The sequence below is a fragment of the Trichosurus vulpecula genome, chromosome 9 (assembly GCF_011100635.1).
Source record: "Trichosurus vulpecula isolate mTriVul1 chromosome 9, mTriVul1.pri, whole genome shotgun sequence".
NCBI classification, from domain to species: Eukaryota; Metazoa; Chordata; class Mammalia; order Diprotodontia; family Phalangeridae; genus Trichosurus; species Trichosurus vulpecula.
Genome location: NC_050581.1, coordinates 25732623 through 25744582, shown reverse-complemented (window position 1 = coordinate 25744582; position 11960 = coordinate 25732623). Strand labels below are relative to the sequence as shown.

General features: G+C 41.2%; 1 protein-coding gene across 1 annotated transcript; it reads right to left on the bottom strand.

The window, feature by feature from the left end:
- Positions 1 to 3878: 3878 nt before the first annotated feature.
- On the bottom strand, positions 3879 to 4693 carry LOC118830665 (protein crumbs homolog 3-like). Its single transcript, XM_036737565.1, has 2 exons — positions 4400 to 4693; positions 3879 to 3984 (listed from the first exon to the last, which is right to left on the bottom strand). The coding sequence occupies exons 1-2, from the start codon at positions 4691 to 4693 to the stop codon at positions 3904 to 3906; spliced, it is 375 nt and encodes a 124-aa protein (XP_036593460.1). The 3' UTR covers positions 3879 to 3903.
- Between the last annotated feature and the right edge of the window lie 7267 nt (positions 4694 to 11960).

Genomic DNA, 11960 nt, shown 5'->3' with positions numbered 1-11960 from the left:
TGTTTGGAGTGATTTGGGGGAGAGTTCTTGTTTTCATGCCACCATCTTGGCTCTGCCCCTTCTCCCCCTCTCAAAAAGTTCTTGACCATCCAAGTCCTGGATTATTATGACTTAATGACAGTGATTTAGGAAGAGATTTGGAAAGAGTGTTTGCCTTTAAAAGAAATAAAAGGCTCTCAGTGGGACCAGAGGTAAGGTAGAAGTTGAGGAGGGCCCTTGATTCTCCCCTCATTACACATTAGCCTGGAGCCAAGAGATGGAAGATTTTGTTCATGGAATGTCAAGGAGGCCAGTGTCACTAGGTCAAAGAGAACATAGTGGATAGTAAAATGCAAGAAGATAGGTAGGAGAAGGCTAGGTTATGAAGTGTTTAGAATGTTAAAAAGGATTTTATATTTGATTCTGAAGATGATAAGGAGCCACTAGAGTTTATTGAATGGAGGGGGCAGGCTTCACCTTTTTGGACCTGTATGTTAGGAAAATCTCTTTGCTGGCTATCCCAAGGATCAACTGGAGTGGGGAGAGACAAGGCAGGCAGAGCAACCAGCAAGCTATTGCTACAGTCTAGGCATGAGCTGATGAGGACTTGCACCAGGGTGGTAACAGTATTCAAGAGATGTTGTGAAGGTGAAATCAAGAGGCCTTGGCAACAGATTGGATATGGGAGGTGAGAGATAGTAAGGAGTCAAGCATGATACCTAGGTTGTTAGCCTGAGGGACAGGAAGGATGATTTTGCCCTCTACAGACATAGGGAAAAATAAGGGTATGTGTTGGTAAGCAAAATGGGCTCTTAGCACTTAGTTCAACCAAGTGCCCTTGAAGAGTTTGGCTTTTGTTTCCTTTAAGTAATTCAGTGTAATTCATTGAGCCTTACTAGGTGCTAAGCCCCAGGCCCAAACCCCTGTTAAGTGTAAAACCTATGTGGGTGTGGATTGGTAACTAAGGTGGGGCCCAAGGTGGGGCTAACTCAAGGGAGGGCCTAGTTTACACATGAGTTTGAGTGACATGTCTGGGACAGCAGAGGCTTTTAGACCACTTGGGTTTAAGTTGCCTCTTTGTGACGATTCTAGGTCACATGGGTGAGTCGCATGTGTGATTCACCCCTGACCCTGGAAAAAAAAATATAAAACCAGTGGTTGGCTTTCTCTTCTTTAGAGCTCTTACCCACAGCAGTGGTGGTGGGAGTGACTCTGGGCCAGCCCACGTTATGAGCTCCCGGGCTGAACCTAGATATTGGTAGCTATGAATCTGTATTTGGTCTGTCTGTTGATGCTTGTAATTTGTTTAGGGCTTTCACTCACGGTGGTGCTGATGCAGAGACTCTGGGCAGCTGTAGCTAAGGAGCCCTCTAGCTTGTAACCCAGATGCTGAGACTTTGTTATACTCTGGTAACTATGTATTGGGATTTGAATCAGACAAGGTCTGCCTGTTGATGTTTGTATTTTGTTCTGAAGTTTAGGGTGCTGGCTATTTCCCCTGAACTAAGTGAATGCTGTCTATATGCTGGATTAAAGTAAACTTGTCAACCCCTTAACGTTGCTTTCCTTACTAAAGCAGATCAAAAGAACCCGTGCTTTTGCAGTGTGTTGGCAGCTTTCTGGGTGCTGGTTGTAGGTGGATCTTACATGTCCACAGAAGCTGCTAGCCGGATTGTTGAAACAGGGTAATATTGGGGGAAAGACAACGAGTTTGATTTTGGATATATTGAGTTTAAGATATCTACTGAACATCCAGTCTGAGATATCTGAAAGGCAGTTAGCTATGCAAGATCAAAGGTCAACAGAGATGTTAAGGCAGGATAGGTGGATTTGAGAATTGTCAGCATATAGATGGTACTTAAATCAATGGGAGCTGAGATCACCAGGTAAAGTACAGTATAGGGGGAGAAAAGAAGAAGGCTTAGGACAGAACTCTAAGGGACAGCTATGATTAGAAGGCATGCTATAAATGATGATCCAGCAAAGGAGACAGAGAAGGTGTGGTCATCTAAGAAGAGAACTAGGAGAAAGTGGTGTCCCCAAAACCTAGAGATAAGAGATTATCAAGGAGAAGAGGGTTATCAACAGTATTAAAGAGTGCAGAGGAATGAAAAAGAATGAGGATTGAGAAAAGGCCATTGGATTTGGCAATGAAGAGGTTATTGGTAATTTTGGAGAGATCAGTTTCAGTGGAATGATAAAGTTGGAAGCTAGATTGTAAGAAGTGAATGAGAGGAGAGAAAGTGGAAGCACTTACTGTAGCTAACCTTTCAAAAGGATTTAGCCACAGGGCAGAAGAGATATAAAATGATAGTGGGGATGAAGGATGGAAGGATCAGGTAAGGGGTTTACAGGCTTACTTGGGATATGACTACTAGGTAGGACACCTTGAGGTTTCTCTGCTACTGAAGGACCAGTTGTTAGGGAGAAGAGGTTGTATCTTGGATCTCTTGGTTCCTCTGGATAAGGCTACTACCAGGAATAAGACCAGGAAAAAGAAGATTTGGGTTTAGAAGAATGTGTCCTAGACAATGCTGTCAAGGTCCAGGGGCAAAGCCCTGATGACCCCTCCTCTAGTTACCTTCCTGTAAAGGTATTCTGAGAAGGCCCAATACATTTATATTAAAGTGTAATTCGGTTCTTTCATGGAAGGTTTTTCTTCAAATGAGGTAACTGGCTTTTATTTTAGCTGTCCCTACTAAAACAGTAACAGCTATTAATCAGTGCATTTTTTGACATTATCTGGCACCATAGAATAAATTGCAAAAAGAAAAGCTGAATTTCATATCCCCAAGAAGTGGGTGTATTAAATGCCATAGATTTTGGATGATTCATTTAAATTAAAATGGTTGAAGGCACGCTAACGGAATTCAAAAGAAACTTGGCAGGGAGCTCCCAATGCAGTATTTGAGAAGACTGGATCTTAGCAGATTTTATTAAAAAGTAGTTACTCCCACCTACTTCCCTTCCTCATGCCACCTAATAGTTGCCTCCAAAAACACTTGATGACAATCATACCAGAAGGCGCTGTCTTCAGGGAGTTCAAATCAGTTCATAGACTAAGGGCTTTGAAGGGACCTCAGAGAGTATCAAGTCCAACTCACTAATTTTATAGATCAGGAAACTGAGGCCCAGAGAGATTAAGTTACTTGCCTAAAGGGTCCCAAAGCTAGCAAGTGTCTCAGGCAAGATTTGAACCCAGGTTCTCTCACTTGGTTTCAGGTAAACGATTGAGGCAAAAGACAATTTCTACCCTCAAGGATCTCAAAAATTAATGGGGAAGACAATATACAAACAAATACATACAGGATGACTAGTAAATAATTAACAGAAGGAAGGCACTGGAATTAAGAGGGGCTGAGGAAGGTTTCTTATAGAAGCTATTTTAGTTGGGACTTGAAGGAAGCCAATGGGCAGAGAGTCAGAGAAAATTCTTGGAGCCAAGAGATAGACTATGAGGTTCATGGAATGTCAAGGAAGCCCATGTCACTGGTTTCTTGTTCACAGGGACTATCTTTTACCTCAAGCCTTAGGGAGATCTATAAGACTTTTCTTTTCTTTTCTTTTTTTTTTTTTACCTTATGACCATCTTTATAAAAAATACAAATCAAGCAGCCCCTCCCAGGAACAGTTCTAGGGAACTGGAGGTAGTGGCGATGAAAAGGGAGAGGAAGTTTCAGTGAAAGGAGGTGGGGGAGGTTTTTCCGAAGGGGTGGAAGACTTTTCCAAGCACCTTCTTTTCAGTTCAAATGCCTATTATTATTCACCCAGAGGGGAAGATTAGTCCTGAGAGAGTTAAGAGGCCACAGGGAGAGTGGAATGTTAATCAAATGGCCTGGGGAGGGGGAAGGGATGCTCCATTTCAGTGCCCACCAAAGTGTCTGCCCCTCCCCACAAAGGGGGCCCAAACCTTTTGCACCCACCCTAACCCCAGCAGGACACCCAGCCCCACACCTTGTTCTTCGAGTCCTGGGGACCTGGGGCTGCTTCAGCCGTGTGGGACAACTGAAAGGCAAGGAGACCAGAGTTGAAAGGCAGGAGCAGGCCACCAGGGGAGAGGGCCAGGTGGCCACCACAGCTAGGGTCAGGAAAAGGAGAAGTAGTAGCTGCCAGTCCCAGGCCAGTGTCCACAGACCAAAGGCAGGAGTCCACAGCAGGCTTGGTGGTGCAGTGAAGGTGACCATGGCCAGCAGCTCAGCCAGCACCCTCCTGCCCACTCCCTGCCAGCCCCTAGCATCTGTTACTCCAGATGCTTCCTGAAGTAGATTGTCAAAGTGATTGAGTGCCCAATGTCAGGCAGGTCCAAAAGCAGAAATGGGGTATGGGGTTACATGCAGGAAGAGGGGGGATGCAGTGCTCAGACGAGCTGCTCCTCGGGGGGAAGCTTCAGGTTGGGGGGTGGTGGAGCCCGGGCACCCACCTGCTCTTTGCTGCTGGGCCGGTAGGTGCCCTCTGTCTGGTGTTTCTCACGAAGCTTGCGGCCCAGCAGGACCAGTGCCACTACCAGGAGGTGGATACCCAGGACTGAGAATACAGTGACGATGGCAGTGACTGCACCCTGGGACAGGGCCCCCCTGGCTGGTGGTGCTGTGGAAGGGGTAGTAGTGTTGTTTTCATACCCAGTGTTGCCAGAATTCTGGGCCAAGGTGGGCTGGGGGTTCAATAGTTGCAGGCTCAGTGCCAAGCACAGGCCCAGGCCAGGGCTGCTCGCCATGGGCCCCTAGGGAACCGAACCAGGCCTATGCCACGGCTGACCTGGCTACCGAACTCCGGTGGCTATTGCATCTCAGGCTACTGGCGCCAGCTTTCAGCTCTGGTCCTCAGCCTGGCAGTCAGTCCTTCGGTCCCTCAGTCTTCTCAGGCCGGCTCCACCCGCTCACGTGACCTATAAGACTTTTCAAGTTCCTGTTTTCCTGACTCCAAGACACCATGCTGTCGCCTAACTTTTTAAAGGGTCAGGACTTTAAGTTCCAGGCAAGTTTACAATCTGTATCAGTGGCAGAGGTTACCATATAAGGATTTCCACCTTCTAATAAATTCATAGGCTCTGACCCTAGACAATCAGGACCCAGATTAAAATGTAATTGGGAAATATTTAACAAAATAAATAAAAATACAATAAAACATAGATAATGTAACATTTTAAAGACTATATCAATATGTAGCCCACAGGGATCATTATATATAGATTAGAAGCCCTGGTTTCTTCTTGAGTTTGATATCACTGTTGTAGGTAACTCTCTTGCTTGTAAATTGTAGAAAAAAATGTGACAAAAGACATTGGTAGAGGGAACACCCTCAACCAGGAGTTCCATATATCAGTGAAATCACTGGTCCAGTCATTATTCTTACTCCCAAATCAGGAGTTATACACATAAACTATGAGGCAATGAGTTTAAATCTCCATTCCCACAGATTCCTGGCTTGTATTTTGTTTACATTTTTATTTAAAGTGTTGAGTTCCAAATTCTTTCCCTCCCTTCCCATCCCCCTCCCTGAGATGGTAAGCAATCACATCTAGGTTATACATGTGCAATTATATATATTTCCATATTAGTCATTTTGTAAAAGAAGATGTGAATAAAAGAAAAAATGAAAAGGTAAAGAATAGCATTTCAAACAAGATCAGTTCTTTCTCTGGAGGTAGAGGGTATGCTTAATCATTAGTGCTTTGGGATTGTCTTAGATCATTGCATTGCTGAGACTACCTAAGTCATTCACAGTTCTTCATAATACAATATTACTTTTGCTGTGTACAATGTTCTCCTGGTTCTGCTCACTTCACTTAGCATCAGTTCATGAAAATCTTTCCAAGTTTTTCTGAAATCATCCTTATTATTTCTTATAGCACAATAATATCCCATTGCAGCAATATACCACAGCAGCTTGTTTAGCCATTCCCCAATTGATGGGCGTCTCTTTGATTTCTTATTCTTAGTCACAACAAAGAGAGTTGCTATAAATATTTTTGCACATATAGGTCCCTTTCCCCTTTTCTTTGGATGACTTTGGGATATAGCAATGGTATTGCTAGATCAAAGGGAGTGCACAGTATGATAGCCCTTTGGGCATAGTTCCAGTAGTTCCAGAATGGTTGGATCAGTTCGCAAACTCCACCAACAATGCATTAGTGTCCCAGTTTTCCCATATCCTCTCCAACAGCCAACATCTTCCTTTTTTTGTCATATTAGACACTCTGATAAATATGATGTGGTACCTCAGAGTTTTAATTTGCATTTCTCCAATCAATAGTGATTAGAGCATTTTTTTTTCATATGACTGTAGATGACTGTTTCCTTTGTCTGAAAACTGCCTGTTCATATCCCTTGGCCATTTATTAATTAGGGAATGACTTGTACTTTTATAAATTTGACTCAGTTTCCTATATATTTGAGAAATGAGGCCTTTATCAGAGATACCTTTTTCTTTCTTTAAAGGATTAATTAATTTATTTTTAGTTTTCAGCATTCCACTCTACAAGATTTTGGTTCCAAATTTCATCCTTCTCCCCTGCCCCCTCCCCAAGATGGCATACAATCTGATATAAGCTATACATGTAAAATCACACTAAAAGTATTTATACATTATTCATGTTGTAAAAGAAGAATCAGAACAAAATGAAAAACCATGAGAAAGAAAAAACCAAACAAACAAAAAAGAGAAATTAGTAGGCTTCCATCTATATTCAGACACCATGATTCTTTCTCTGGATGGGGACATCATTTTCCACCATGAATAACCTGGAATTGTCTTAGATCACTGCATTGTTGAGAAGAGCCAAGTCCATCAAAGCTGGTTGTTGCACAATGTTGCTGTTGCAGTGTACGATGATTTCTGATTCTGCTCACCTCACTAAGCATCAGTTCATATAAGTCTTTCCAAGTTTTTCTGAAATCTGCGTGCTCATCATTTCTTATGGAGCAATAGTATCCCATTACATTCATGTACCACAACTTGTTCAGCCATTCCTCAAATTGCTGGACAACCCCTCAATTTCCAGTTCTTTGCCACCACAAAAAGAGCTGCTATAACTATTTTTGTACATGTGGGTCTTTTCCCATTTTTATGATCTCTTTGGGATACAGACCTAGAAGTGGTGTTGCTGAGCCAAAGCTTATGCACAGTTTGATAGCCCTTTGGCCATAGTTCCAAATTGTTCTCCAGAATGGTTGGATCAGTTCACAGCTCCACCAACAACGCATTAGTATTCCAACTTTCCCACATATTCTCCAACATTTATCATTTTCTTGTTTTGCCCTGTTAGTCAATCTGATAGGCATGATGTGGTACCTCACAGTTGTTTTGATTTGCATTTCTCTAATCAATATTGATTTAGAGCATTTTCCCATATGACCATAGATAGCTTTAATTTCTTTAACTGAAAACTGCCTGTTCAAACCATTTGACCATTTATCAATTGGGGAATGACTTGTATTCTTATAAATTTGACACAGTTTTTTATATATTTTAGAAATGAGATATTTATGAGAGACACTGAATGTAAAAATTGTTTCCTAGCTTTCTGCTTCCCTTCTTGTCTTGGTTGCATTGACTTTGCTTGTGCAAAACCTTTTTAATTTAATGTAATTAAAACTGTCCATTTTGCATTTCATGATGTTTTCTCTTGCTTGTTTGGTCATAAATTCTTCCCTTCTCCATAAATCTGGCAGATAAACTATTCCTTGCTTTCCTAATTTGCTTATAGTTTCACCCTTTATGTCCTAGGTACATGGTATGTGGTATAAGATGTTGGTCTATGCCTAGTTTCTGCCATACTATTTTCCAGTTTTCCCAGCAGTTTTTGTCAAATAGCTGGAGCTGGAGTCCTTGGGTTTATCAAACAGTACATTATAATAGTAATTGACTAACCTATTCCACTGATCCACCACTCTATTTCTTAGCCAGTACCAAGTAGTTTTGATGATTGCTGCTTTATAATACAGTTTTAGATCTGGTACAGCTAGGCCACCTTCCCTTGCATTTCATTTAATTCCTTTGATATTCTGGATATTTTGTTCTTCCAGATGAATTTTGTTATTCTTTATCAGAGATACTTGTTGCAAATACTTCCTCCCCCCTCCCCCAGTTTTCTGCTTTCCTTATAATTTTGGTTACATTGGTTTTGTTTGTGCAAAGTCTTTCATTTTATACAATTAAAATTATCTATTTTCTATCTTGTAGTGCTCTGTATATTTTCTAAGGTCCAAAATTCTTCCCTTATCCATAAATCTGACAGCTAAACTATTCCATGGATCTCTGCTTTCTTAATCAGCACTTCACCTTTCCCTGATATAAGTACTCTTTGTAACCTCTATTGCCTTCTTTAATATACTTGCTCTTGAGTACTCCTAGGTGGGTTTTTAACTGATGCCTTCCTGTACCCTTAATCATATGAAACATTCTGCCTAGTTTTTATCTTAAAAGGGGTGGTTCTGAAAGTTTTGCTTTACCTTTTGGAGAACATTGTCCTTGTATTACACAATTAACCTGAAAACTGGCATTGCCACTTTAAAGACTAGCTGAAGTGGAAGTCACAGAGGTATTCTAACTCAGTTTATTTTGTTGAATATTTAAAAATATTAAAAAAAAAAACTCTTATTCACCTCCTGCCATCTTGCTGTCAGGTCCAGAAACAAAGCCTAGGAAAACCTGACTCATTCAAGACTGGGACTCTGGCCCTGAGTCCCTGCTGATTTTGTTTGCCTCAGTCCCTCATGGCACCTAGGCCCAGGTGCCTACTACACACAGATAACTCATTCCTGGAAATTTCAACCACCGCTATTCTTGTTCAGGGAAAGGATATGTTATATTAGGAAGCCAGAATTTATGATTTCAAAGAGAATCTCATATGTGCCTGAAAGGTTTGGAACCGCAGGATATAAGGAATTCTCTAGGCAGAAGGCAGGAGAACTAAAGCATGTATTTATACTCCACAGTAACAGGCCCACAAACCAGCATCCCCATTTTGATATTTTGATCAAAAGCTTCCAGGCCCAATAAGTCCGCCTCACAAGAGTAACCAGGAGGCCACAGAGAAGCGAGATGGTATAAGGCAAAATCATATACATGCTTCACCTCTACGGTAAGAAGATTACCCACTGGCCTCCAGTCCTTACTCAGCACTCCTCGCTCCACGTGGGTCAGCTCTGCTACCGGCAGCTCAGCTTCGGCTGTAGGCGTCTCTGGCTCCAACCGGAAAAGGAAAAGGGGTCTTCAAGCTGTCCTCTGCCCTCTTATAGAGTTTTCGATATCCTCAAGCACCGCCTGAATGACCAGGGCCAATTGGTTCTTGAGTTGGCCCCTCCCCCTAGCATAGACCAGGTTGACACCCAATAGGGCGTGGCTCTGGAGTTAACACCTCCCCTCAACCAGCCCCATGACTCATCACACAGGAAGTTCTCCGCTTCCTGGAAGACAAGCAGCAGCAACCAGCAAAGCTCAATGAGGTAAGGTGAGTCACTCAAGGAAAACAAAGGCCACTCTGGCCACATATGTCCACTCAGCTACCATTCTGGTAACTTTACAAGCCACAACTTTTTGGGGTCCTTCATTCTTGAAGAGGGTCACAATATCAGGAAGATGATGACATGACTTGCAATTGAATTGGATTTAAGTGAGGGAGGGCTGTGCAAAGTAACCAGTCTCATTTTCTCCTCCAGAGCCATCTGGGTCCACTGGCCGGATATAGATCAGGGCAACTGGCGATGGCCCACGTTGCAGTGGGAGATCTTGGCTTTTTTGAGCCAAGGTCTTTCTCAGTTCTCCCTTTGAGTGAGGCAATGCCCATTCAGTGATTAGGCCTGTTTAAGAAGTGAGTCAAGGGATGGCCTCTTTAATAAAATTAAAAAAAAATCAAACTGTGAGGTGAAGACCCTCAGGATTTTGCTGTCCAAAAGAGAAACAGTTACTATTTACATTTACTTTGAGCCATCAAGGACCCCAAAATAACCCATAAATAGTGCTTGGGCAGGGACCTATTGTTGGACAATCAATGAGAGCCAGAGTGAATTAGGTTTAAGGTATGGTCTTTACAAAAAGAAATCTAGCCATTAAATCCCAAGATAACTAGGTAGATTTTAGCCATCAAAATTTACCTTTTTGGGGGCAGAACAACCTCAGGGATATGTTTTCCCACTCCTCCCCTAAAAGTCTTTATTCCCTCTATTAGACTGTAAGCTCCTTGAGGGCAAGAATTGCTTTTTCTTTTATACTTGTATCCCCAGTACTTAGCACAGTGCATAGCATATAGTGAGCATTTAATAAGAAACACTTTTCATTCATTCTATTATTTGTAAGTTGTTTTTCAGAAACGTCCCAATATTCTATATTATTGGTTGACATATAGAAAAACCCACACATGTATATTCTGTACACACATACTGTATATAAGCACAACACCTTATATATAGTAGATGCCTAAAAAAATTTGTCAAAATAATTTTGCACCCAAAGTTTGCTTGTTTTGTTTGAGCATCTTCTTTGGTGCCTGGGAATTCTGAGGAACAAAATGTTGCACTTACAACTTAATAATTTATGCTTACTTATGCTTGGTAAATGTTCCTTCATCACAAGTCTAAATTTTAAGGGGACATGTCCAAATTCTAAGATGATTGATACTCATTCTACATTAAAAATTTCTTCCTACAGATTTAAAAGGAGACTATATTTGCCTTCACTTATTTCCCTAAACACATGGTTGGTGTGCCCCTGTGTTGTGCTAAATAAATTCCATGTCTCATCTTAGAATTTGTATTTCAGCAATATGTGATGTGCTGCCTGCTCTCCATACCTGAAGAACAACACAGAACAACTCATTCATAATTTATGTTGTACAATTTTCAAAAAGCTATTTGGGAGGTTAAAGTTGTGACATAGTGGTGACGAGTTTTTGATGTCTCTTGAATGAATCTGTTGAACTTCCAATTTGACTGGATTTCAACTTTCTGGGGTTGAGAAGACTGAAATATTTAATCTTTCCTAAACCCTTTTAACCAAAGAAATGCTCTTTAAAATAATGAATTCACAGCACCCAATTTGTGCATTTTAAAATGAAAGACTTAGATAGGAACTGCTGCTATTTCAGTAATTGTGAAGATGAAACAACTTTTTTTTCTTTCTCCACATTTACTGGCTTAAGGATTTGGAAAGTATTTCAATCTTACTTATATTTAAATGTCTATATCCTAGTATATTTCATTTTATTTAATTCCTCAAAAAATTCTGGTTTTGTTGAATAAGGATCAAGTCAACAAATATATATTAAATGATTACTATGTGCCAAGTACTGTGCTAAGCTCTATGTATATAAAGTTAAAAGAAAAATGATAATCCCTTCCATTAAAAAAATAGACAATCCCTTCCCTCAAAGAACTTCCATTCCAATGAAAAAGACAGCATGTAAAAACACAGTCAGTATAAGAATATAATGGAAGATAATCTTAGTGGGGAGGCAAGACCAGTTGGAGAGGGACAGGAAAGGTCTGGTGAGGTATGTGGGATTTGAGCTGTCTTGAAGGAAGTCAGGGAAACTAAGAAGTGGTTGGGGTGGTATAGGAAGCGGCTGGGTTATGAAGATCTCTAAATGCCAAAGAAATGAATTTATATTTCATCTTGATAGTAATAGAGATTACTAAAGTTGATTTGGAGGGGAGGTGGGGATTGACCTGTTCAGATCTAGCTTTAGAAAAATTCACTTTGGCAGCTGAGTTGAATTAGGACTGGAATCAGGAGAGAGATGGATGGGGTGGGGAGATCAGTTAGTAAGTTATTGCAATAATTTAGGCAAGAGGTGATGAAGGCTTAAATTAGGGTTGTGGTTTTTTAAGTAGAGAAAAGGGAAATATACAAGCGATGTCATGATGGTAGAAGCAATAAGATTTGGCAACAGACTGGATATGTGGGGTGAGTGAAAGTGAGGCGTTAAGGACAACACTGAGATTTTGAGACTGGGTGACTGGGAGGATGGTGGTGCCCTCAAGTTT